The sequence below is a fragment of the Mercenaria mercenaria genome, chromosome 5 (genome assembly GCF_021730395.1).
Source record: "Mercenaria mercenaria strain notata chromosome 5, MADL_Memer_1, whole genome shotgun sequence".
Classification (NCBI taxonomy): domain Eukaryota; kingdom Metazoa; phylum Mollusca; class Bivalvia; order Venerida; family Veneridae; genus Mercenaria; species Mercenaria mercenaria.
Window position 1 is genome coordinate 66,037,464 of NC_069365.1, and position 26,773 is coordinate 66,064,236.

A 26,773-nucleotide genomic window follows, 5' to 3' on the forward strand; every position below is an offset into this window, starting at 1 on the left:
TTGTGTTTACATGTATGTATTCATATATAATGTAATATGGAGACTTAAAGATCCACTATAAAATACTATATTTGTGTTTCCATGATGTTAATTATGCTAATTAAGCACGATTTGAAAATGAGAAATACAAGCATCTAGATACTAATTCACAGTAGCATATATTGGACCAAGGCAATTAAATGTCTATTCAAACAGTTCATTCAATAAGTTATTGAATCAATGTAGCAAGATGCACAACACTTGATGTATTTATTTAAGTTTAGACAACACTTTGTTCCTACAGTGTATGATGCTATTTATCTATAACTGTAATTGCCTTTCAGCGGGCAATTTAAAGTTTATTAGCAGAGTTTATAGTAGTTCAGGAAGTGCATATATTGTCCACCTGTCCTGTCTGATACCTGTATTATCTAAACGACTTTCGCGAGGTTTATGTTGGGAGAAAGGTAGGTCGATCACTAGGTTGTGTTGTTTCATAAAATATAATCCACATACTTGTGTGATCTAAATTAAATGAGTTATATGTGTAAAAGGCTGCGAGTTCGATCCCTTGTCGAACAAAACTTTATATAACGTGTAACGTTTATTGCAGATTACTTGATCTGAACAGACTTTGTAAGAGTACATGCTCTTGTGTTTATCTGTAATGGCTGCCAGTTGGAGTATAGTGCAAGTTTCAAAACATATAATACCTATATGAGAGGTAAACACATACTCAGCATAGAGAACGGCTAGAATACCTTTAGGCGTCTTTCAGAAAGAGAGAAAATTAAACTAAAATTGATGAAAAACACGACTTTATTCAGATGAGTAACATATAACAGACAATTCAAGAGTGAACATTACACACAGATATGCAAGCGAGATAAAAACAGAAATTAAAGTAACATGAATAACAAGTAAATTGTACACCAGAAAACTATATTTCAATTTGTACAAAAAATAAATATAAAGTGCATATACATTGCAATATCATATTGTCATGTATGTTACATTTAATTTGCGCGGTGTATTGATGAAGGACAGAGGAGCGTCTTTATGTTTTAGGAAACACCAGTAAAATTCTGTCACAGCCCATAACGATACGAATTATCACAACAAAAACTACTTCTTTCCATCACCAGCAACCGTCCTGGAGCGTCTTCTTATACGGGATATTTTGTTTATTTAGGGACAGACCATTGGCGAAATCTAATAGTTTCTTTTCATCAGCATCACTTATGGTCGGCGTTCTAGCAAGAAGATGTATACAGTAGTTGGTAATCCACAGAACGCTGGTACAGTCATATTCAATAGCAAGATGGTCATCAAGGTAGATAATCCTATAGTCAGCCTTAAAAATGAACAGATGATATAAACAACTATATCATTAGGGCGAGGGGTAACTGGGATATAAAACAGCATATATGTTATACTTTTGAAATAAAAAGTATAAACGTTTTAGATAACTTTATTACAAATACATAAATTATTCAATTCTTTATAAGAGATATAAAAAAGATACGTGGCTTTAAACGAGTTTATGTTGTGGCAGGAAAAATAAATTAATTGAAGTGGCTTGAACAATTATCTTATTTCTGTTACACCGTCAGTAGAAATACTTCACCTTTGGAGTAAATGGGAAGAAACTTTCTTTCCAGTGTCCTGGTACTTCTTCATTGACCAAATCCCCTGAAAAAAAACATGTGAAACTTTTTCATGAAATAAGATAAACTGACTCAAGTTTATTACTCAAGTTACTCAAAATAACATTAATTTAATACAAACAACTTTTAGTGCACCAAGAGTTTATTTTATATTTAGTGAAACCGTGTACTTATGAATAAAGGTTTATAAATATGAATATTAATTTAAGAATATATTTAATATCTGTTGAAATCTCAGAAAATGCAGACCTGTAGCATTTAAAAAGTCTCCCGAAGGTGCTAATTTTCTGCAGCTATTTATGGCCGTAGAATCTCCATTTGTGGCTCCTTTAACTGGCCTAACATCAATTGTTGTACACACACAGTCCTTTTCGAAGGCGGCACCACCCGGAGTTTGCATTTTTCCTGAAGTTTGAAAGATTAAAATGCCTAAACTCATTGAAGTCTAGTTTCTTGTAAAGCTGCATGTCACTATAATATTATTTTTGTCATTTTTTTTTCGAAAGTTGTAAAATGTTCTCTCTGGTTAGAAATATATATACAGCAAGGAAAGAAAATTTAAGTGTTTCCATGCGTTTTAGGATTCTTTTATCTACAATAAAACACTTTTTCAATAAAGTAAGTCGCAAAAGCGTTAGTCACGCCATCAAAATTTGAAAGAGAATATAAAGATTATCGGTGTACTTAGTTTCATATACATAATATTAATCGTTTTCAAACATGAATTATAATATAGCGTGGCGGAAACTGAAATGCCTGCCGGGAAATCTTGACGAATTTGTAACTAACTAGTCATGAGCATATAAAAGACTTACCTATTTCGTACCACAGCCCATTATAACCCGCATGTGAGAAGTTAGCAGCGACCGGGGGATTCTGACACGGCTCCGCCGCTGTAATGAGGAACCCTTGTGTTGCACAAACTGCCATGGCCTGAAATAGAATATTGAACGTGTTCGGGTCGAAAACAGCTAAGCTCACGTTTTTTGATAATTAGTGCCAGAGTAGATTATATTTTAGATATTCACGCGAACCAAAAATTGTGAATTCGCGAGAATATTGCAAAAAATGGTAAAATCTGCAAAAAATGATTACGACTATTAATTAAATAAATAAAAAGAACTTCGCCATCTGTTTAAAGTTTTTGTTACAGTATCAAAATTTTGAAAAAGTATCAAATGAATCTTCGTAAATCTATTACTGCCATTAGTAGGCCTATTAAACTCGTACATTTTTTTTCCATGAAGTTAGTATTTGTAACTGGATAATAAGTTTTTGTGGTTGTATGAAATGTTTGTACTTACCTGAAGTAAAACAAATGTCTTCATTTTTGTTCAGTTAGATTGTTCCGTTTAAACTTTAGTGAGTTTGTCGTTTTATTTATATATTACAACAAGCAGCGACTTTCATAAGACTGCTATGGTCACATTAAATTCCATGTGATCCTGGTTAGTAAATTAGCGGTCGTGATAAGGATACTTAATTTTATTGGTAGCGGTAACAGCTATTATACACAGCAGGTAGATCAGATTTGTTAAAGGTATACTAGACCCAAATTTCATATTTGGAAACATGATCAAATACTTCATTTATAGTTTATGTAAATAAAGAATTAACTTTATGTATATTAACATTACTATGGAATGGGCTAAAAATAATACACTGCTGAACACAGTCTAAATGTGGACTGCCACTAAAAATCTGGAAGTCTTTTTAATAATCGATTATTATTGCATGACATTTAATTATAATTGTAGCAATGCATAGACAATATACTTATGTATAATTATAGTAATGTTAAATATATTTGGTGAGGATTTTTTGCTTTTGAAGTAAATATCGAAACATAAAATCTTAGTGAAAGATAGCCATTGGATATCTTTAAATGAATTCATAAATTGTTTAATTGTTAGGTTTGGGTTTAACGGCGTTTTTCAGCAGTATTTCAGTTATGTAACGGCGGGCAGTTAACCTAACCAGTGTTCTTGGATTATTTACCAGTACAAACCTGTTCTTCGCAAGTAACTTCCACCTTCCCCACATGAATTATCAGAAGTGGAGGACGAATGATTTCAGACACAATGTCTTTTATCAAATCGTGACGGAGAATATACGGCCCACCCGGGAATCGAACTCGCGACCCCGCGACCCTGCGATTCATAGATCTGCACTCTCCATATTGAGCTAAGCGGGCGGGGCAAACTCATAATAGAGAGGCGATAGCGACGTCATACGTGTATGCGTTCTCACACGTGTAAGCTTTGTTGCAAGTGTACAATATAACCTGCGGCTGCTAAAGATTGTCATATCATATCTGTGCGCTGTTCAAAACATTTAACGTTATTTTACACGTGAACCACATGTTGCATAACAACTGAAATAAAACGTATGCGTACTGACACAAGTACAACCACCAGTCTCTTTAATTACACTACTAGATATACAGCAAAACTTGTATTGAGCGACCCATAAATGGAATAATGTAATGCGGCTGGCAAAAGCAAGCGGTAGCTTAAATCAAGTGTACACGAGGACAACATATCATTCAAGAAGTTTGTTGACCGTAATGCAAAGGCAAGTACCAGGACAGCTCAGCTGACCATTAAGGCAGGATATTCAAGGAGTTTTACAATGATGTACACTATATCTTATAACATTGTTTGCACATTAGCATACAAAAGCAACAGCTTGACAACGACTTTATTTCATTGATAACCTATTGCAAGTTCAAATCTGAACAGTAAAATCACAAGCGAAAGTGTTCAGTGACTTTTAATTTGACAACGCAGGACCTTGAGGAATCAAAATTAAAGTTAACTTATAGAAAACTGGTCTTTAATTTTGTAACTTACTTGTATTACAGCTAAACATGATTTTCATTTGATGTTCAGTTCTCAAACAGTTTACTTAAAGCCAACTTTGTTTTGTACGGAACCCTGGAGGCGGCACGTGAAGCACTACGCAATGTACTGCATAGCTAACACTTGCTCACTACCCAAAAATAGCGATAATGACTAATTAAAGAGCAATAGCTTTAGTGTTGTTGAAACAACTTTGTCAATTATTATGTTACATTTGAATGTTCAGTGATAAATACTTAAGAAATGGGGCATGTAATGGTTTAACAAAGTAAAATGCGGCATTTTTAGTAAATCAAGGTTTGCAACTCTTACCGGGTATTTTAGCTCTATTGATCCCAGTTAAACTTGTTTGTGATCTTATGGTCATATACGGTCATATACATTCTATGTTTATTTCGTGAAAACTGCTAATAAAATCAGATCGCTTGTTTGTAAACCTTGCTATTATGACTTATTCAAAGATCATATATAAATCTATTTTACTGAAAGAATCTTGCCAATGATCAAAATGAAATGTTCTGGCCATAATACACTCTGCCAATCTGTAAAGACTGCTTAATGCAGGGTCCACAACTTTGGTTTTTATAGAGAAATCAGTCTATTTTGAAACCTTTTCAGTTTTATCACGTTTGCTCAAGAAATTTGTCCTCTAATTAGTCTACAATGTTAAAAATTGCAACTTAAATAAATTGTCCCATGTGGCCATACCCATTCTATCTAACATTATATGATTGCTCAAGATATATGACTTCTAATGTGTTGAAAATGTGAACTATGATAAATTTTGATCACATTAAGGCTCATAACTCAGTACTTATTGCTACAATTTTGTTCATTATTGAACATGTCGGAGATTATCTTGTTGAGTCTGATTTCTGCCATGTCGTGTTGGCGAGGCGAAACACGACAACACGAAAACTCGACAAATAAATAGACATATTTATTTGTTGAGTTTTCGTGTTTGTGGGTATGAACATGTCGTGTTGGCACCCTTTATTTGTCGTACTGTCGTGCTGTCGCTACGCCGACACGAAAATACGACAAACAGTTCATGTGCTGAGTTTTCGTGTTACTGTGTTTTCGGCTCTCTAATGTGGTCACAATGGACAATAAGGTCTTGTGGTAAGTTTTACGAATATTGCTCAAAAACTGAGTTTGCTAGTCATTCAGGGATTCTTATAAAGGGAGAATGAATTTAAAATATTTTCATTATATACATGTGCATGTATACATTTTAAGTTCTTCCTTACATGGCCTCAATGACGCGTTTGAACCATGTCATTATTGACATACAATGTATATACAATAGCCTTCAGGGTTCATGCCTCTTACAAGTATATATATTTAATTATGTTAGTGTGCATGCTGTGTTTATGTGCGTGCATGCGTACGTGCGTGTGTGTACTCCAAGTAATACAACTATTATAACTATTACTCAGTCTGTTTTATTTTTGTCAAATAGTCAACAAAGACATATCAACCGACGATTCCTGCGAGTGATGACGGTATCAGCACGTGTGTAATCACGTGCACCACTCCATTTTCAGCTTCAATGTCCTGAATAACCACATGTGCCAGTTTGTTGAGGAGAGGTTCACCGGTGTCTGAAGAAAATAAAAGGAACGGTCAACCCGGTATTTTGTTATAAAAATAATGCCAAATTCCACTGTTTATACGTACTTTACAAATACAGGCTATTCATATATTCAAATACAGATACATTTCTTATTTCATAAGCATGCTTCGCAGACATCGCAAGCAGATTCAGTCGGAAAGGGTTTCAGACAAAAATAAAGTACTAGAAAGTCATCCACCGACTGTTAAGGGCTTTACCTTGTTCCTTCTAAGTCTGAAATCGTGCGTTTGACTGAATGGTTAAACTTTCTTTTAGGTTCTGCAGTTTGTCATAATAATATATAAGTATGCGACATTTCGCTCACGATTATGTCACATATAGGTCAAACCACAGTGTACACAACGATATAGACAAATCAAGACGAATTATTCACTTAAGTGTTAGACACATCAAGGCGGTCTAATTTTCAGACAGTGTAACTGTCCTAACCGGTGGATCACCGGGACAGTTATCAAATTAAGTTAACACAATCTTTGAGCACGTTTTCTGTAATCTTACATAAGTATGCCTAAACCATTTCTGGATATACATGTATTTTACTTACTGGCATCATGGGAAATGGTGATAACATGGCCGGTATGTAACGTAGACACTGATCCATCCTTAGCAAGGCTAGAGGCGTGAAGTGTTCCTCGATGAGTGTGATAATCTACAATATCTGAAAGCAAGATATCATGGTCTAAACATTTATTTCCAAAACGTTTCAGAATATTCAAGTTGATTTTAAAGTAACATAGAATTTGACTTTAACCAATAATAATGTAAGGCTTCAATACGCACATCTGTGCGTAGCTCATAAAAAGCTCATTCTAACATGCATTCTTGTGATTTATCATATAATTTACCACGGTTCATCGTTCAGATGCTTCAGTATTTAACCCTACGGATCTGAACTCTGAACCGTGGTAAACTACACGATAAACCACTTGAAGGCCTTGACTATTTGTTAATTATATTACCTTCGCCTGATGTTTTCAGTATAACCTTTGAAGTCATTACATCCTTTGGAGACATTTATATAATAATGAAGTATAATGGTTTCCACTCACATCTTCCGTATGTAATGCTAGACAATATCTTGTTGACGAGAGATGTTGGCAAGCTCTGGAAAGCTGAGTTCATGGGAGCAAAGACGGTGTAACGGCTTGTACTTGCTGGAAATAAATATTTGACGTTTTAGAATTTTCAAGTAGGACTGTCATTCCATGACATATTGCAATTTCGCTTTGAAGGGTTGCTTTTTAAATAAACATATACTGATATTTTTTTAAATGGACGTAATTACAAAGGAAAATAAATTTGCTCATATCGAAAAATCAGACTTTTCATTGCACAACAAAAGTAAATGCGAACGTATAATTTTAAAAGCGCACGGTGTTATATTTAACATATATAAAGCTAGGTAGTTCAGCACTTTTGACAAACCGGAAGATATGACGCGATAACGTAGAATAAAGACTGTACTCGGAGTACAGAAATGGATTTTTTTTAAAACTAGACTGGTGCCCTGCGAACTTCGAAAAATATTTGGAAGCTATTTTGAATGGGAACCATTATAGGACATGGAACCAGATTATTTCTAAACATGCAAGATAACCTTAATATTAAAAATACTCACAAACTTGCTTGAACATTGAATCTAAACGAGCGTGCTGTGCGGCATTAGCAAACTCAGTAAGATTATAGTCTGGGTTGTTCAAAATATCCCAAATAGTTCCTTCAGGTACATTGAGAACCTCATCAATCAAATAGATTACACCATTTGATGCCTGTATCTCTTCCACTACAGCCAGCGCCTGATTGAAGTAGTGTTTCTACAATAACCAGAACCATTTCAGTATTATTTTAGAACTGCAATGCCTTTATAAAATGACTTTTATTCGAAGGCGTCAGACTAGTTACACCTTTTGGGGTCGACTACTTAAATAAGGGTTTCTTGGTTCGAGCTCCGTTGGTGTCACGACATCACCTTCTAATATGTCACCAGTGTTGGTTTTTTCGGGAAGCGGACCCAGGAGTGGTGCAAATTACTTTGAAGCGTTTATCATAACCGAGCTAAAACAAATTGGTTACTAAACTAAACTAAGCTAACTAATGTCTACATGTTGCATAATGCGGCTACTTATATTACTATGTATTAACGTATATTTTAAGATCAAACAGAAAACGGTCTTAAAATGAGCTGTTAAACACAAAATTTTGAAAATCATCTTTCATAACGACATATGGAATATGAAATGGGTCGCTCTTGAATCTCAGTTAATTCATTCAAATATCGACTTCGCAAAACAGCCTTCTATATAGATAATGAATGGACAGAGGCACTAAATTGTGTACACTTACTCCGCCGCTGCTATACACTCTTATTGTGTGATTGTTAAGGCTTGTCAGTCGCTCCCCTGTCCTTAGATCCCAGGAAAATATGTCTCCATTTACCACATGGTACAATAAGACATTTTGCAAAGCATTAGCATCACCACTCAAAGCCTGAAGATCTGCTGCTGGTACTTTACCAATAGCCGCATTTGTTGGTGCAAATATTGTGAAAGGCCCTTTAGGAATGAAAAAAGGTTTACCATACATAACGACTACAAAAATGTAGGCATATTAACTTGCTTCTTACAATATTAACAGTACTGCTGATATACATTTATTAACACAATTTAAGTAAAACACTGCGAAATACAACAGATCGCTTATATACAGATGATTTCGGTTATAAAACATAAGAGAAATTATAAAATGGCGGCCAGTTCAACAAAGCAAATTCCAGTACAATGAAGAACTCACCTTTATTTTTCAGCGTATCCGTGAGCCCTGCCTGGTCGATTAGATTTACTAAAGTTGTGGCGTTATTTGCTGTTAAAGAATCTACAATGTTAGAAAGCGCTGCTGAAAACGCCAAAGCGTTTACAAAAAGAAACACCGTTTTCAGTCCGATCATTTTTCGTTTCTCAAGGCGGTCAAAAATTTTAAGTGATAGACCTAAAGCTTTTTCGACCTCGCTAACAGAGTTAAAAAGTGATAACAGGTAAGACAGCTCCGTCAGAATTTTGTAAAACGTGATAGAGCCACATGGTTCCAATGGTTAAAAGAGGCCATTTCAAGGTATAAAACCGTTCTATCGTATTTACAAAAAACGAATTAGTACTTGGTTATACAACTTATCGGAAGGTTACCCTTTCTTGGACCTCCTTTCTCAATTTGTTAGTTGATATTGTTTCGTCTGTTATCTATGACATTGCCCTATCAGCATATGTATTACATCATTGCCTTTCCATTTACAGACATATCGAAGAGATAAGACTTTTCAACTTGGCCACAGTTTTAAGAGTTCAGTCGTTATTAGATTCGATATTGTAGAACAAGAGCCACAAAAATGGCGAAGATTTTGATATTTTTCGCCTGTGTAGCAGGAGCCCTATCTGCAACAGTAGTAGATGTTCTAAAAGCAAGAAGAGAAGCCACATTGGTTAGCCTTATACAGTTGGCTGGGTTGGAGACCGCTCTCTCAGGAGAAGGTATGTGTTAAACACGAGGTTTGTGAAAAACATAACTAATTTTAATCAATGTCGAATTTGTTTGCATTGTTGGGATAAACATTTCACCGACATATTATTAATTATAGCTCATATGGCCACTTCACTGCTCTTGATGCTGGAAGAAGACCCCAGGTACCTGGGTAGAGCCATCGACCAACAACTCTACACCCCAAGTGAGGTTTCGAACGTACATCGGCGAGGTGCAAGTGATACGCAGTCCGACAGCGATCTTAATCAATCAGCCATGGCGGTCGTGATTAATTTCTCACAATGACACGTATAATACACCATTCCCTACCTATTCACGTGTGTTAAGTAACGACGGTCAGTTAATCTGTGTATGGAATTAACGCTGTTTTAGTTAGTATTTTATAATGTCAAGGCGGTCAGTAAATCTGTATATTGGATAAACGCTGTTTTAGTATCATTTGTAACATTTAGTTATATTTTACGGCGGTCAGGTAACCTGTCTATGGGATTAACGCTATTTTAGTAGTATTTTACAATGTCACGGCGGTCAGTTAATCTGTATATTGGATAAATGCTGTTTTAGTAGGATTTAGCTGTCCTGAATTGCCCAGTTCCTCGCAAGTACTTAGTTACGTCCTATTGAAGACGACGGACTTCAGATCTGTTTTTTTTTGACACAGCGTCTTTATGAACATTTGCATCGGCTTAGAATTGAACGCTCGGGTTCTTTCTTGATTTTAATGTTTTGTCCTACATGCTGTTCTACACTGGCATTCTTTTCGTCCGTCGAATCATACGAAAGTACAATGTATGACGTTCTTTACAAAAATACAAGACTTACATTATATTAGCGTTGCAGTGTGTCCATGGCGACACTGATTTTTTATTTTTACATAACAGGTCCATTCACGGTTTTCGCACCAAGTGAAACAGCATTTCGTAGGCTGGGTTCAAGTACGTTGGCTGCCTTGAAGAGTGACCCTACAAAACTTGCTGAAATTCTCAAATATCATGTGGTGTCCGGAATCTATGACTCAAGCAACCTTACGGTGAACGAGATGATGTTGGATAGCTTGTCACAACAAAAGATACGAGTCAACTATTACATGTATAACAAGGTAGTATCGCTGACGACGCATACAATTTGAACAACTTTTCTTACCTCGAACTTTGTTTATTTTTGTAATCCCTGTGAAATACTGACACATCATAGCGAAAATTTGAATTGATATTTAACAATTATAACTTCATTTAAACATAACAACGATAACAATAAGGAATATTCATTGAGTCGTGATAGTAAGTTATGGTGGACCGGTTTTGCCATATCGTACTGTCATTCTGGTACCAGAACGACAACATGACAGTACAATAAATATTGTTTTCGTGTTGGCGCTCCTGTGGGGGGTGCAAAGCGGCAACACGAGGACACGATCAAGTAGTATTCTGTTGTGTTGTCGTACTGCCGTACGCGACAGGCGACCCGTCGTTGTTTTGAATTCCTATGTTCACATACGCAGAAGGATCTAAATAGCCGATAAATGTCACCCTGATGTTAACAGAAAATGACTTAGTCTGCCACATTAAATAAAATGAAAAGAATAGGATCTTGGTGTAGTAAGTGACACGTACTCACTTTGATTTACTTCCGTTAAGCGCATGTCAACCTGAAAGCGAAACACCGACACAATTATTTGTTGTGCCGTCGTGTGTCGTCGCTCTACTTTTGCCGTGTGCTCGTGTTGTCATACAGGCGGTGGTGCCAACATGATAATAATGATGTATCTGGCTGTCGTGTTGTAGTTCTGGCGGGACGCCAACACGACATCGCGATATAGCAGAAACGAGCCACCGTTATAATCAGAAGTCACATAATAGGAAAATGCATCAAGACCAAGAATTCTAAAGACTACAGTAAACATAGAGCCTGTGGGATTGATGTAATGTCAATCTGCTGGCCCTTTAAATGTGCCTGTCTAATTACTTGCTTATTACACAGACTGGACTTAACCCATTAACCTGTATACTTATGGAGTCATATATCCCAAAAATCTCGACTTACTGATGCTGATTTTTGTACATGTAATATAGCCTGATGTAGTATCGTGTACATGTCAGTATAAATTTATTATTCCAATGTACATTTTTGACGTGAATTATGTTTTTTCCAGCACATAGCTGTTGAAGGTGCACGTGTGATCGGTGCTAACTACAGAGCAAGCAATGGTATCGTGCACATAGTAGATAAAGTTATGATGGCACCGACGGGAACCATTGCCGACATTCTGTCCACCAACTCTGATCTTACCACTCTGAAAGCTGCAGTTGACGCAGCTGGATTGACCAGTGCTTTAACAGGTTCTACAAATTGAATTTCATGTTGTTTCACTTGAATGCTAAATGGGCTTATCGTCACGCTTTCATCTATTAGTTATTATAGATAAAAAGTTACGCTAATTGAGCGCGTTCTAGGCTACAACATTATAAATAAGTAGTAATTGTAATTGTATACTTTTTTAGTACTAAGAAAGAATCTATTGATCACCTTAAACGCATCGATTTATGACTTAGGATATTTAGCCTAGGCCATCTGTTAAATATACGGTATTTGAGTGTGGCAAACCACTTAAGGGAAGGTTCTACAAACTTTGTTTATTTCTTCAGTTCATCGTATGTACTGCCTGAACATTAACTTTATTGTAATCATCAAAATATAAAAAATAAGGTTAGAACGTTAATGTGTAACATTTGCTCAAGTCTTCAAGTTTAAAGACGAAACTATAATTATTTCAGAGGGACCTTACACACTTTTTGCACCGACGGATGCTGCATTTGCCCTACTTGGAAATGACACCATACAGGCACTTCTCGGAGAAACAGATCTTCTACAGTGTAATGAAGTTATTTTTCTGTCATCACTCATAATTCTTTCGTTCATTCTCGCACTAGCTTGAATTATCTTAGTCTGCAAGTGGTAATTTTGGGGTCTCAAGAAAATACAGATGAAGCATGCAAAAAATATTTTCGAGTTGAAAGTGGCTGGTCAAAAATTTTGTTAAGTGTATACGAAGTTGTACTCAACAAACAAACAACAAAAATGTTCACTTAAGCAATCCTTTATACCCCAGTCACACATACGGCGCGGATAGCTACGTCTAGCCACGGATAGAAACGTAGTAATCCGTATCAATCCGTACCTGAGCCGTACGGATTGGTACGAATTGATACGGATTAATACTTTAAGGTACGGCTCAGGTACGGATCGATACGGATTACTACGTTTCTATCCGTGGCTAGACGTAGCTATCCGCACCGTATGTGTGACTGGGGTATTTAGCATAGTTCAACGTAGTTTACCGCAGACCCGTCCGTGCGCTGGGCAAGTTGCAAGGCGCAGTAAAACGAAATTCAACGTAGTACCTCGTACCTATCCGTACTTGTTCGCGTCCTTTATTGTTTTGTTTGTTTCCTGTTTCTCACCATTTCCCCCGTACTAAGACGTACTGCTCCGTATACCCCCACAGACTAATCCTATCTGCACCATACCTCAACGCACGGACATATCCGTATGTGTGACTGTAGCTTTCTTAAACAAATAATTGAGCTCTGTATACAAGTGAACTTTGACCGTTTTCAAAAATTATTCACGATTTAAGGAAACAACCATTTCGCAAACTGTTATATTTGACGAAATGGGCTGAAATATTCAACTCTTTTGAATCTACAATTTTGAAATGTCAAATCGAGCACAACCCCTTGTATTAGACTGTTTTTAAGTAATAAGACTTATTTAAGATCGAACAAGTTTAAATTTCTCTGATACAAATGAATAAGTCTAAACAAAGTACAAAACATATTTACAGACAGTAAATAATCCATTGACAATGAATAATATTTAACATCTAAAGTAAAACAACATAAAGAGATTTTTTCAGTAACTAAGTACTATCAAAACGGAACATGTCTTCCCTTTAAAAACATTTTTTTTTGCGTCCCGCAGAGCTATATTTTTTTTTTTAAATTATTATTTATATATTTGGTGATTAGTCTCTGTCAAGCTTTTCATTTCTAATTGTTACAAATTCTGCCATTTCAGCAATCCTTCTCTACCACGTTATACATGGTACTCTGTACAGCACGGGTATGCATTCAGGAGCACTGCACACACTAGAGGATGTAGATCGCGAGAGACTTACAGCTTCGTTTGGAGGTACATGTGCAATACACCATAGTAAAAATATTTTTTTTAAGTAGCCTTTATTGCATCTCTCCCTGTTGTTAAATCAAGAGATCGTGAGATGGTTTGTCTAAAATACTTTAGTCTAAGGACTTTTGTCCTCCTAATTTGAAGACTGAGCATTTAGTACGATTGCGAAAGATGTGCTGAGACTGATTTAAGTTTAAAACGAGGTAATGGTATCGTAGAGATAACATAAAATAATGGGAAAATTACAAAAATAATATGTATAGCTTTTAGTTTCTCCGCACAAGTATTTCTATTATAATTTCAGGATACCAAGTGAGTGTTGATGGTGCACGTGTAACTCAAAAGGATATCAGTGCAACAAATGGAGTGATCCACGTCATTAATCACGTTCTTCTTCCAAGCTCACTTAAATCAGCAATTGCCAATTTGAAACCATAATCAAATAAATGTCTTCCAATTCGCCAATGTTTTATTTTGTTTTATCTCGAAAGCTTTCGACATCGTCCACCGTGTATATCCGGTAACACAAACATGCTCCAATAACTACGGTGTTCCGTTGGGGCCATCGCAGTTTCGCGTTGTCGTCCTAAGGGCGAATTCGCGAAAACGCGATATTTTTTGTTTCGTGTTTTCGCTTTATAGCTTCGTGTTTTCGTGTGAAAGTATCGCGTTTTCGCGTAAAAATATCGCGTTTTCGCGATTTCGCCCCTAGGACGACAACGCGAGACTGCGACGGCCCCAACAGAACACCGTAAATAACAGATCATTCACTAGAATGTGGGAATAAATGGCGGAAATCGTCACTGTAGAAACACACGGTAAGAAAACTGGCAAATACAGCGTGAATAATATTTAATACGCGCATATGGCTGCGTAGACATTATGTTTCAATCGGCAGTAAGTAGGCGGTCTGGAAAACCATTTTTTAAAAGACATTTGCAAGAACGACGACCTAGGAACCGTTTAAAGACGGATTTTGTTTTTCGTCGAAATTGATTGATGCAAAAATGCATATTTTACCTCATTTTATAAATAGTTGGGTGAATCGAACGACTCGTGACATTTAACAATGAAAGGAATAGTCAGAATGCGTTCCATGCACTTTTAGATAACCTATTGTGATCACTCACCGTCCGGCGTCCGTCCGTCCGTCCTTTCACACTTTTATTTAAACAACATCTTCTCCTTAACCGCCGGGTTAATTTTGATGAAACTTGTGGGTCACATGGTTTTCATAAACTTATACAGGGAAAAACTTTGAAAATCGTTTGGTCCAAAACCACAGAGCCTAGGGCTTTGATAATTGGTATTTAGTATCATCTAGTTCTCTACCAAGAGTTTTCAAATTATCTTCCTAGGATTAAACATATTACACCAACCGTGATACGTCCATTACATACGTGAAAATAATTGCTTATTTATAAATTATAGATTTATAATATGTCAGGTAGAACTGTGGAGCTATTATGCACATTGTATATTTTTCTTGCTTAAATATTCAACTATGTGGATTGTGCTGAAGAAAAGGGATGCCTGATTAAATAATGATTTTGCAGACGAGTAGTGTTATTCTTAAGAAAATCTTTCAGTTGAGATTCGATATTATTAAAATCACCAGAGTTTAAGTTCTTGGAAGAGTTTCTGAATAGATCTTGAGTTATGTAAGGACCGGGGATCAGACCTGATCTTCCGTATGAAAAAGATATTTTGTCGCGGGCACAATTAATGATTAACGATTAACGAATTGCGAACATGGAATTTGTAAACTGTACATATAAAGTGTTTTGATATTGTTTAAGATCCAGCACAGAATAATTGCACTCTTTTGTGAACAAATTGAGAAATACACATATCTAGTTACAAATTCAAAGTGGCATGTGTAAGGCCAATATCATGTTTTAATGGCTTTACATTTTATTGAATTAATGTAGAAGTATGCACAGTACTTGAAGTATTTCGTTAAATTTTTACCACACTTTGTTTCTACAGTGTGAGGTCATTAGTAACTTATGTTTCTTTTTTAAAACTATACTGAAAAAACATTGTCTGATGAAGTTTTGAAAATATATTAATTCAGAAAGGGCCTAAATTGTCCAACTGTCGTCTTCTAGTATAGCTATGTATTATCAGAACGATTTAATGAAATTTATGTGAGGAGAAAAAAATATGTCTCTAGGTGTTTTGGTGGGTCTTTAAATAAGTGTAGAAAATCAATGCAAAGTACAATTGTCTAAGATTTAATTACTACCACGGATAAAATAACTCCCGCGACAATACCATGATTTGTATTTGTAATGTAGCGGGTGTATAATTTTCCATTAAGAAGATTACATGACATGTAAATGTCAACGAAGGAAGTTCATTATTTAAACGATTCTTTTTAAAATTACACGTCGTGTATGAAATACACAATAAGCAGGAAATAGATAATCTCTATTCAAATAAATCGGACTGAAACCTTTTCGAAATGAATACGGAAAACCAGTGTGGTATGTAAAGTTACTTGTTGCTTATATTTTGATGTTTATAAACAAATGAAACTTGCAGAGCTTCTTTATTTAAGTATATTAAGTTAAAATGTGAAAAAATTTTGTTCCTAGATTTCGATCAAAGCTTTTAAGTTGTAATTTAGCACCAACCGGTCTGACAGAAATAAGATCCTGAAACGTTAACGTTATGAGATATGGCTGACGTAATGTGAAAACAATAAAAAAAAATATTGTCATATATCTGTTGTTTCGGTTTCGAATGGTTCTATAAATAGTCCTTTGTGTCAGAAAACCTTGACACTATGTATCACAGATCCTCTAGTACGGTGTCCCTAAGGTGGAATTTGAGAATTTTATTTTAAGTGTTTATCTCGTATTTATGAAATGTTATTACATTTTTATGAAATTAAAAAACAAAAGCACAGCCTTGCGGGTGCAGACGCTCGTCTGATTTGTTTAATTGTCTCTGTATAATAGAAATATTGACCTACCCATGATTTCCTTAGTCCAAAAGGTGCCATAATTCTTGCAAAAAGCAATGCAGAGTTACGGTACTTACTGTGCAGTGTCAGCTTTTAACGGCAAATAACTGCTCCAAGATTTAAAGCAATAACTTTGACCGTAAAGGAGAAAAGTTTACCTAAACGCAAAACTTAACAAAGAAATCTGATATTTTTTAAGTCCAAAAGGGGCCATAATTCTTGCAAAATGCTGAATGGAGTTATGTTTCTTGCTGTATAGAGTCAGCTTATAATGATGAACAAGTGTTGCAAGTTTTGTTTTAAAGCAATAGCTTTGATAGTTTAGGATAAAAGCTGACCTAAACATAAAATTGAACTAAATAATCTGATATTTTCTAAGTCCAAAAGGGGCCATAATTCTTGCAAAAAGCTGGATGGAGTTATGTTTCTTCCTGTACAGAGTCAGCTAATGATGGTGAACAAGTGTTGCTAGTTTTAAAGCAATAGCTTTGATAGTTTAGGAGAAAAGCTGACCATAACACAAAACTTAACCAAGAAATTTGATTTTCTAAGTCCAAAAGGGGCCATGATTCTGGCAAAAAGCAGAATAGAGTTATGTTTCTTGCTGTACAGAGTCAATTAATGATGGTGAACAAGTGTTGCAAGCTTTTCTAAGTCCAAATGTGGCCATAATTTTTGCAAAAAGCAGGAGGGAGTTATGTTTCTTGCTGTACAGAGTCAGCTCATGGTGGTGAACAAGTGTTGCAAGTTTTAAAGCAATAGCTTTGATAGTTTAGGAGAAAAGCTGAGCTAAACATAAAACTTAACCAGGCAACGCCGACGCCGATGCCGATCAAGTGATGACAATAACTCATCTTTTTTCTCTCAAAAATCAGATGAGCTAAACATGTAACATCAAAAATAAAAGTGTTGGATGTCACCTCAGGGTCTTAAGCGGATTTCTGATACACATTGAATGGATTTCATGATATAAAATCAGTAAGACAAAGTACGGGGATATATTCTACTGCCACCACTTAGTTGTGATAGTTGATAAAATCTATGAGATTCTTTTGGAAGCATAGAATGCAACCAAACCAATCAGCAGCAGACTTGAATGAGTCTGTTCTGGGTAGGTAAATAAACTTTGCAAGACATCTCACCCCTCCCAACACCGGCTGCAAGCGGATTTCTATTACACATATATATTGAATAGACTCCAGGGTCCCGAAGGACCAGAAAACATAAGAACACTGAGTTCAAGCACGGAAACACGTATTATGAACGCCACATGACACATTTACCCCAAATGACGTCATATGCACAGATTAAAAGTCAATCGTATGTTTAACCCCACCTACCTCAACACGCATAAACATATACTCTAACATACGGCACTGTACCAGTGTTGCCAGGTAATGATCTATATTCGGGTAGTCTATCAATGTTTGTTTGTTTGTTTGTTTTAGGTTTAACGCCGTTTTCAACAGTATTTCAGTCACGTAACGGCGGGCAGTTAACCTAACCAGTGTTCCTGGATTCTTTACCAGTACAAACCTGTTCTCCGCAAGTAATAGCCAACTTCCCCACATGGATTATCAGAGGTGGCGGACGAATGATTTCAGACACAGTGTCTTTTATCAAATCGTCACGGAGAACATACGCCCCGCTCGGGGACCGAACTCGCGACCCCGTGTTCCGTAGACCAACGCTCTCTCTACTGGGCTAAGCGGACGGGCAGTCTATCAATATATCTAGAAAGAAAGATGTAACTCCAATAGGATGGGATAAAGTTGACATGATTTACCTTCTTCTCTCTTTGTCTAAAAGACATCGATGCTTATCCACTTAGCATATTATTTTCATTCTTAGATTCAAAGACTGACCCACCGCCTTCCGATGAAGTAAGATTAAATTTTCAACCTGGACTAGGAAGTATCTCACAGCCTCCTGCCTACCAACTGGTTCACGAACATCAACTGGGCGGGTACTCGTACCCGCCCGGGTACCAGTCTGTTCCAATGAACAATTTGTACAATCAACAAATCAGCATTCCTGCGTCGATTCCAAATACACAACAAACGGGAATTCCCGGCAACGGTACTTCTCAAGTGGTAAGACTATTACCGGATTTTTAAACAATTAGTTTTCGTGTTGAAATAGTTTGGATATGCCTTTTTTGTCCAGTTAATGCTTTACCAGCAGCCTTGTGGTGGACGTACATTTTTTAAATAAAAAAGAGCGTTGAGATGTCATTTGGGTCAGTGATATCAAGGTCAAGATCACATTTACAAAACCATAAATGCAATTATATTATCACCAATGTTGGTTTATAGAAAACATATGCAAATTTTATTTGGGCCACTTGGGTCCAGATCAAATTCTCTGTTTCTCTGTTACTAAAAATGAAAAATGACTTCCTCTCAATAACTAGACAAAATTGAAATATTGCACTAAATCTTGGCATGTAGGTACTTACAACAAGGACATGATTTTCACTGAACGAAAAAGGCAAAATACTCCACTCAAAATAAGGGTCATTTTTATAATATGCGTTAGAATATAAAAAGGTGGCGATAGGCCTAGTCAGACTTGTTATTTCCTGCTTATATGGGTGCGTTTGTGTGATTGTGAGTCTAAAACGGTGCCCTACTGTTTTCTATGTTATTTAATTGGATATGGTTGTGTGTTTGATTTTGGTACATAAGTGTCTGCGCTTTTGTGGTTTACGTTGTAGTGTGACTGTTATTAAAGAAACATAGCATTCCCTTTGTATTTTCATCTTTGTTCTTCTTTCCCCTTCAAATTCCTCCCCAACCCCACCATTTTAAGACTACGCCCCCCCCCCCATCTATATTTCACATAAAGTAATATGTACTTGTTAGATGTTTGAAGCAACCCGTCTGTAATATTTTTCCATTACAGCTTCTATTTGTTGTGGGCCTACTTTGCTAATGCGTGGCTATGAGGCTGTGTTTTAGGTGCTCTTTGCTTCCGGGAAATCTACCCTTACCTATTATCTTTTATGATTTTTTTTAGATTTAACGTCGCACCGACACATGATAGGTCATATGGCGACTTTCCAGCTTTAATGGTGGAGGAAGACCCCAGGTGTCACTCCGTGCATTATACCATCACGAGCGGGCACCTGGGTAGAACCACCAACCTTCCGTAAGTCAGCTGGATGGCTTCCTCACGCGAAGAATCCAACGCCCCGCGTGAGGCTCGAACCCACATCGATGAGGGGCAAGTGATTTGAAGTCAGCGACCTTAACCACTCGGCCACGGAGGCCCCTATATTAAATAGGATTCAAGCATGTGTTTAACATATTGCTTTTACCTTTTTCATTTAATTTAGTAATCTGCTTTAAATGAAATCATAGCGTAGTGCATCAAATATATGCTTAGTTAATGTTGTTCTTTACATTTTTGTTTTGTCTTTTGCAGATTGTAACTCAGCCAGGACAGATACCATGTATTATTGTTAATCAACAAAGACCAGCTGACTACCTATGTCCATCACTGTTGGCATGCTTTTGTTGTTTTTGGCCGACAGGACTTGTTGCTATTTATTTTGCCATCATGGTAACTATGTTTTTATTAGGGAAATTAGAAATAGGTCATTAAAAATATCTAATACCACGATAATTGCATCCTTACATTGTTTTTAGGAAAATATAATATGGTTTTATTTCACATTGCGTATTCATTATGATTTTGTGGGAAATAACAGACAGGACATGTAGAATGATTGTGCAGGAAATAATAGAAATAATAGTAGATATATTATGAGGGGAATAATCGAAAGTTATATTATATAAGACATATTATGAGGGGAATAATAGAAAGTAATATTATAGTAGATATATTATGAGGGCAGTAATATAAAGCAATAGTATAGTTGATATATTATGAGGGGAATAATCGAAAGTACTATTATAGTAGATATATTATGAGGGCAGTTATAGAAAGCACTATTATAGTTGATATATTATGAGGGGAATAATCGAAAGTAATATTATAGTAGATGTATTATGAGGGGAATAATAGAAAGGAATATTATAGTAGATATATTATGAGGGGAATAATAGAAAGTAATATTATAGTTGATATATTATGAGGGGAATAATCGAAAGTAATATTATAGTTGATATATTATGAGGGGAATAATCGAAAGTAATATTATAGTAGATATATTATGAGGGCAGTAATAGAAAGCACTAGTATAGTTGATATATTATGAGGGGAATAATCGAAAGTAATATTATAGTAGATGTATTATGAGGGGAATAATAGAAAGTAATATTATAGTAGATATATTATGAGGGGAATAATAGAAAGTAATATTATAGTTGATATATTATGAGGGGAATAATAGAAAGTAATATTATAGTTGATATATTATGAGGGGAATGATAGAAAGTAATATTATAGTTGATATATTATGAGGGGAATAATCGAAAGTAATATTATAGTTGATATATTATGAAGGGAATAATCGAAAGTAATTATGAAGGGAATAATAGAAAGTAATATTATAGTAGATATATTATGAGGGGAATAATAGAAAGTAATATTATAGTTGCTTTATTATGAGGGGAATAATCGAAAGTAATATTATAGTAGATATATTATGAGGGGAATAATCGAAAGTCATATTATAATTGATATATTATGAGGGGAATAATAGAAAGTAATATTATAGTTGATATATTATGAGGGGAATAATCGAAAGTAATATTATAGTAGATATATTATGAGGGGAATAATCGAAAGTAATTATGAAGGGAATAATAGAAAGTAATATTATAGTAGATATATTATGAGGGGAATAATCGAAAGTCATATTATAATTGATATATTATGAGGGGAATAATAGAAAGTAATATTATAGTTGATATATTATGAGGGGAATAATCGAAAGTAATATTATAGTAGATATATTATGAGGGGAATAATCGAAAGTAATTATGAAGGGAATAATAGAAAGTAATATTATAGTAGATATATTATGAGGGGAATAATCGAAAGTAATATTATAGTTGCTTTATTATGAGGGGAATAATCGAAAGTAATATTATAGTAGATATATTATGAGGGGAATAATCGAAAGTAATATTATAGTAGATGTATTATGAGGGGAATAATCGAAAGTAATATTATAGTTGCTTTATTATGAGGGGAATAATCGAAAGTAATATTATAGTAGATATATTATGAGGGGAATAATCGAAAGTAATTATGAAGGGAATAATAGAAAGTAATATTATAGTAGATATATTATGAGGGGAATAATAGAAAGTAATATTATAGTTGCTTTATTATGAGGGGAATAATCGAAAGTAATATTATATAGATATATTATGAGGGGAATAATCGAAAGTAATATTATAGTAGATATATTATGAGGGAATAATCGAAAGTATATTATAATTGATAATTATGAGGAATAATAGAAAGTAATATTATGTAGATATATTATGAGGGGAATAATAGAAAGTAATATTATAGTTGATATATTATGAGGAAAACGAAAGTTATATAGGAATACTAGAAAGTATATATAGTAGATATATTATGAGGGATAATAGAAGTAATATTATAGTTGCTTTATTATGAGGGGAATAATCGAAAGTAATATTATAGTAGATATATTATGAGGGGAATAATCGAAAGTAATATTATAGTAGATGTATTATGAGGGTAATAATCGAAAGTAATATTATAGTTGATATATTATGAAGGGAATAATCGAAAGTAATATTATAGTAGATATTATCAAGGAAATAATAGTAGGAAATGATACAAACAGATGTAGAATGATATTGTTTGTTTATAGGCAAACTCTCTGGCGGATAAAGGGCAGATGAAAGATGCCAAGATAATGTCGAACTACTCGAGGAACCTCATGATTGTTAGTGTAGTCCTTGGCATAATTGGAATCGTGTTCTATATCATGTACACTAGTGGCATGTTATCGAAGAATGGCTATTAGCTTTCCTGTGGTTGAAAAAAAAACCACGAAAAAACATTTCATACATAAACAGATTTAATATCTGGGCGATGCAAACATTTTACATGTAGGAAGTGTGTATGATATTTATTCTTAATATTGAAAAAAATCTGATAAAGTATCTACACGTGTAAATGTTTTCGTGTAAATTTTAGGTGTAGTTTCCTCATTGACATTTTTAACACTTTCCCCATTAAAAACACTTTGCCCATGATTTTTCATGTTCTTTGTTAATTTTTTATCACCTGCTTCGTATAAAACACAACTCCTATCCTTCATAGTGTTATAATTGTCTTTAATTAAATTCAAGGGATTTTAAGTAAATTAAATTGTTTCCTATTCTAACTAGCAAATATTGTGTGAAGAACACTAACAGTTTTCTAGATACTTCTTACATTGATTATATAATTATTGCAACATTAAAACTGGAAATAAATTGATATAATATTTTAGTAAATTTGTTTCCCATATTATACGGAAGGTGTTCAACTTATCTGAATACTTTACAAACATAGGTATACAAAGGTCAACATTCTATTTATTTCCTTCGATGCTTATATGTTTTTGCTGTTGCTATTGCCATATAATTTTCGAGTAATAAAAGTCTTTTACTCATGTTTCAGGTTCGTTTTGTACAATAGCAAAACCATTAGGCATACTTTTTCATAACTAAAATGTATAATAGGTGACGAGATCATGGTATTATAGTCAGCGCGATTGTTGTTTACAGTTTAATACACACATGTATAATCAGTTCGGCAAAAGCGTTGCTGTCCTCAAAATAGAACTATACTACTGGCATTTCCACGTTGTCGAAGATCCTAATAAAAGTACGTAAATAAGTTTTAGGATACAAGCAAACTCGTAACTTATGATAGTTTTGCTTAACCTTTAGCGTGACCAGTGCAGACCAAGATCAGCCTGCACATCCATGCAGTCTGACCATGGTCTGCACTGTTCGCCATTAATTTTGGTCAGCCCTATTTTAACAGTTAATGGTACTGTCCAAATGAAAGATGAACAAGTTAATTTTAGAAATTTAGCAGGGTAGGGTTAAAGGTTAAACAAGACTGCAGTGTATCATTCTAGCATCATCTAATTCACACTATCCAGCTGCCTGCAATGCTGGTACTATATAAATAGTAATACGTTATCTCAGATTCCCCAGCTCTTTCTCGCAGGAAGTGCGTGTTACATTTACCTAATCGCTCTCCACCCACACAAACTAAATGCAAAAATGAAATTCAGAAAAGGGCAATAATCGTTCAAATGGTATAAACTTACATTCCTAACTGTCCGTAAACCATTCATACATATTGAATGCCCAAAACAATATTTTTGAACTAAACTTGTATTACTAATAGAGCTTTTTTGACAAAAACACCCGAAAATACGGTAAAATTTGATACAAATTTCGACCTTTCTCTTCTGGTATAAAACATCAACATCTTTTAAATTTTTGCTTTTAAGTTTTGCAGGATATGAAAAAGAATGAGGCAGAAAAAGTCAAAATCTTTATTCCTAACATTGTGTCGACTTTGTTTGCAATGCGAATAGCCATACTAGCGGTAATTCGTGAAGTGGACATTTTTCAGCGCATGCAAAAGCTCTGCATAACTAAATTTTGTTAACTACTAACTAACTACTAACAGTTAAGAAAAACATTTCTCTCTAAGATTGTTCGGTTTCATTTGAAATGTACAAGCAACCTTAATGCATTAAAAATACAAGGTTTCACCTGGTCGTCAACCCATACAGACAATCCGTGGATCAAACGCTTCTTATCAATCGCCTTCCAGAAATACGATTGGTGGTCGTCAACCCCTACAAATTATGGAAGATCTAGACATCAGACCAGCTTTTCTGGACAGAATGATATTAGCCGCACACGTAACCTTGGTAATAGTAGAGCCAATCCACAGTCACAAGTTGTAAGTTTGTTTGTGAAGTTTTAAGAACATAATTAATATTAAACAAGAAAAAAAGAAAGATAGATAGATAGATAGATAGATAGATAGAAAACACACATATACATATACAAGTTACAAATGACATTTATCACATATTAAAACAATTTACACAAATCTCAAAGCTAAAACATTCAGTAGTTTGGTAACAAAAAAATTGTAGTTTCACATAAGTAAAACACATATTTATATCACAGCTAGGCTTATTAATACTACAATGTACCTTTGCATTAAAGAAACAAATGTTAATTAGAATAAGAGAGTTCCAATTGGAAGCAACATGTATATATAATTGTAGATCATAAACGCAATTCATCTAGCCAATGTCTTTTAGTCAGAACTATGTATTGGACCATGTCCATATCTATCTGTAAAATAGATGACCGTCGTTACACCAAGAAGAGCGCAGACTGATTCCAAAATATGAACTCGTGTCTTAGGGTACGTCGAGTGGATATAACAACCTCCACAACTAAAAAGGTTTTCCCAACTACAAGCTTTGTTTATATATACAAACGAACGAACCCAACAATCAATGGCTTCATCACGCTTCTTGTAAGTTTTCCCATCGACAAATTAATCACCCACGAATGACTTGAACTCTGAAACGGTAAAGAATAAGTAATCACTATACATACAAAGCCATAAATCACTTAACTGTGGATTTAATTCCTTTTGCTTTTAACTGTTTGAATTGCGTCTGAATAGCAAAAAGTATAAAACACAAGGTTAAAGAAGGCGGCCAACTTTCCGGTTACTAACCGAACTCGGGATACCTGTGGAGTTTCCACTTTTTCTATTTTACTGAAGGATTTAAATACTTCATTGAGAACCGCCTGTTACTCTTTAGTTGACTCCGTAGTCTAGCGGTTAAATATCTGGACTGAAGATATTTTTCATTTAGGGAGTGGGCGAAATGTAACAGAACAAAAATAAGCAATTTTAAAGCGCTAAAGTAAAGTTATATTTACCATATACAAGATTTGGTGGTATTTAGAAATGTGTAAATAAAATGCTAAAGAATTATAATCCAAATCCTAAAATAAAGATTTAATGTAAAGTGACATTTAATAGAAAGTTCACAGCTTTTTGGAGGCGGGTTTTCCCTCTTCCAAAGTTAAAACTAACATTCTGAATTCAGATACTAGTGATGCTTATTTTATTTCTAACAACATCTTAATTTCTGCGCAACATCAAATAGTTATATTCATGAGCAATGCGGATGAATTATCAATGATAAAGTAAAGGTCAAGCCCTGGTTACAAAACTGACTTGTTACATGTCAAACTGACCATTTAAATTATTTAAGATTTATAAATGATAAAAAATTCAAGAACTAGCTGCAGTTTAGATTATGTAGGTTTCTGATTCATCCTCAGGAGGTCTCACATAGTTCCCGTTGGTCTGATGAATTAATGATTTAGGATAACCGTTCGGTTTGGTAAATCAGTACAAACAGATTTATTTGTGCGGGGTGGACTAGGCCTGAATCGTCTGTTTCAATTTTTTTGCTACTTTTAACAGCCGAATACAGGATGTTTCCCCTAGCCAAAACAATTATATTTTCCCTTAAAGAATGCCATATTTTCCATTTGGATTTTAAGCAAACTGTTTCGTAATATGAATAGTGAATAATTTTGCGAAAGTTGGCGTTTATATATATATTTCAGTCACAACTACCCCTTTGTTGCTTGACTCGGGTAGCTGATATGGACTAAAATTATGTCAAACTAACTATATTTAAAAAAATCAACACAAGCATGCCACCAGTGATAAAAAAATCACTGCATGTTGATTCTACTGGTTGTATTTAAAACGTACAATGTAGATGTTATCTTTTCGTCGGACTGATGGATCATTACATTCCAAACTGATTTATTATTGCTGATGTTTTATGGTAATACTTAAACATTTGGTGTTCGAATTGGTACGTACAGTAATTTGATGGCACAATAATCATTCATTAGTGTGCTATTTATAG

General features: G+C 34.8%; 5 protein-coding genes across 5 annotated transcripts in view; 2 read left to right on the top strand and 3 right to left on the bottom strand.

Moving 5' to 3' along the window:
• Positions 1–26,773, bottom strand: part of LOC123557463 (AP-4 complex subunit epsilon-1-like) — a 204,765-nt gene that overhangs the window by 135,536 nt on the left and 42,456 nt on the right. The gene's annotated exons all lie outside the window — the stretch shown is intronic.
• On the bottom strand, positions 866–3,063 carry LOC123559087 (apolipoprotein D-like). Its single transcript, XM_045350905.2, has 5 exons — positions 2,951–3,063; positions 2,462–2,579; positions 1,896–2,051; positions 1,607–1,671; positions 866–1,333 (listed from the first exon to the last, which is right to left on the bottom strand). The coding sequence occupies exons 1-5, from the start codon at positions 2,972–2,974 to the stop codon at positions 1,118–1,120; spliced, it is 579 nt and encodes a 192-aa protein (XP_045206840.1). The 5' UTR covers positions 2,975–3,063; the 3' UTR covers positions 866–1,117.
• LOC123559088 (transforming growth factor-beta-induced protein ig-h3-like) lies at positions 5,937–9,175 on the bottom strand. The gene is made up of 6 exons (XM_045350906.2): positions 8,934–9,175; positions 8,487–8,695; positions 7,762–7,957; positions 7,193–7,297; positions 6,688–6,801; positions 5,937–6,111 (listed from the first exon to the last, which is right to left on the bottom strand). Exons 1-6 carry the CDS (start codon positions 9,085–9,087, stop codon positions 5,984–5,986), a joined length of 906 nt encoding a protein of 301 aa, XP_045206841.2. The 5' UTR covers positions 9,088–9,175; the 3' UTR covers positions 5,937–5,983.
• Positions 9,442–14,327, top strand: LOC123559089 (transforming growth factor-beta-induced protein ig-h3-like). Its single transcript, XM_045350908.2, has 6 exons — positions 9,442–9,664; positions 10,556–10,773; positions 11,827–12,013; positions 12,449–12,547; positions 13,752–13,865; positions 14,167–14,327. The coding sequence occupies exons 1-6, from the start codon at positions 9,523–9,525 to the stop codon at positions 14,298–14,300; spliced, it is 894 nt and encodes a 297-aa protein (XP_045206843.2). The 5' UTR covers positions 9,442–9,522; the 3' UTR covers positions 14,301–14,327.
• On the top strand, positions 16,141–23,440 carry LOC123557465 (proline-rich transmembrane protein 1-like). The gene is made up of 4 exons (XM_045348929.2): positions 16,141–16,351; positions 18,685–18,926; positions 20,260–20,397; positions 22,652–23,440. The coding sequence occupies exons 1-4, from the start codon at positions 16,330–16,332 to the stop codon at positions 22,805–22,807; spliced, it is 558 nt and encodes a 185-aa protein (XP_045204864.2). The 5' UTR covers positions 16,141–16,329; the 3' UTR covers positions 22,808–23,440.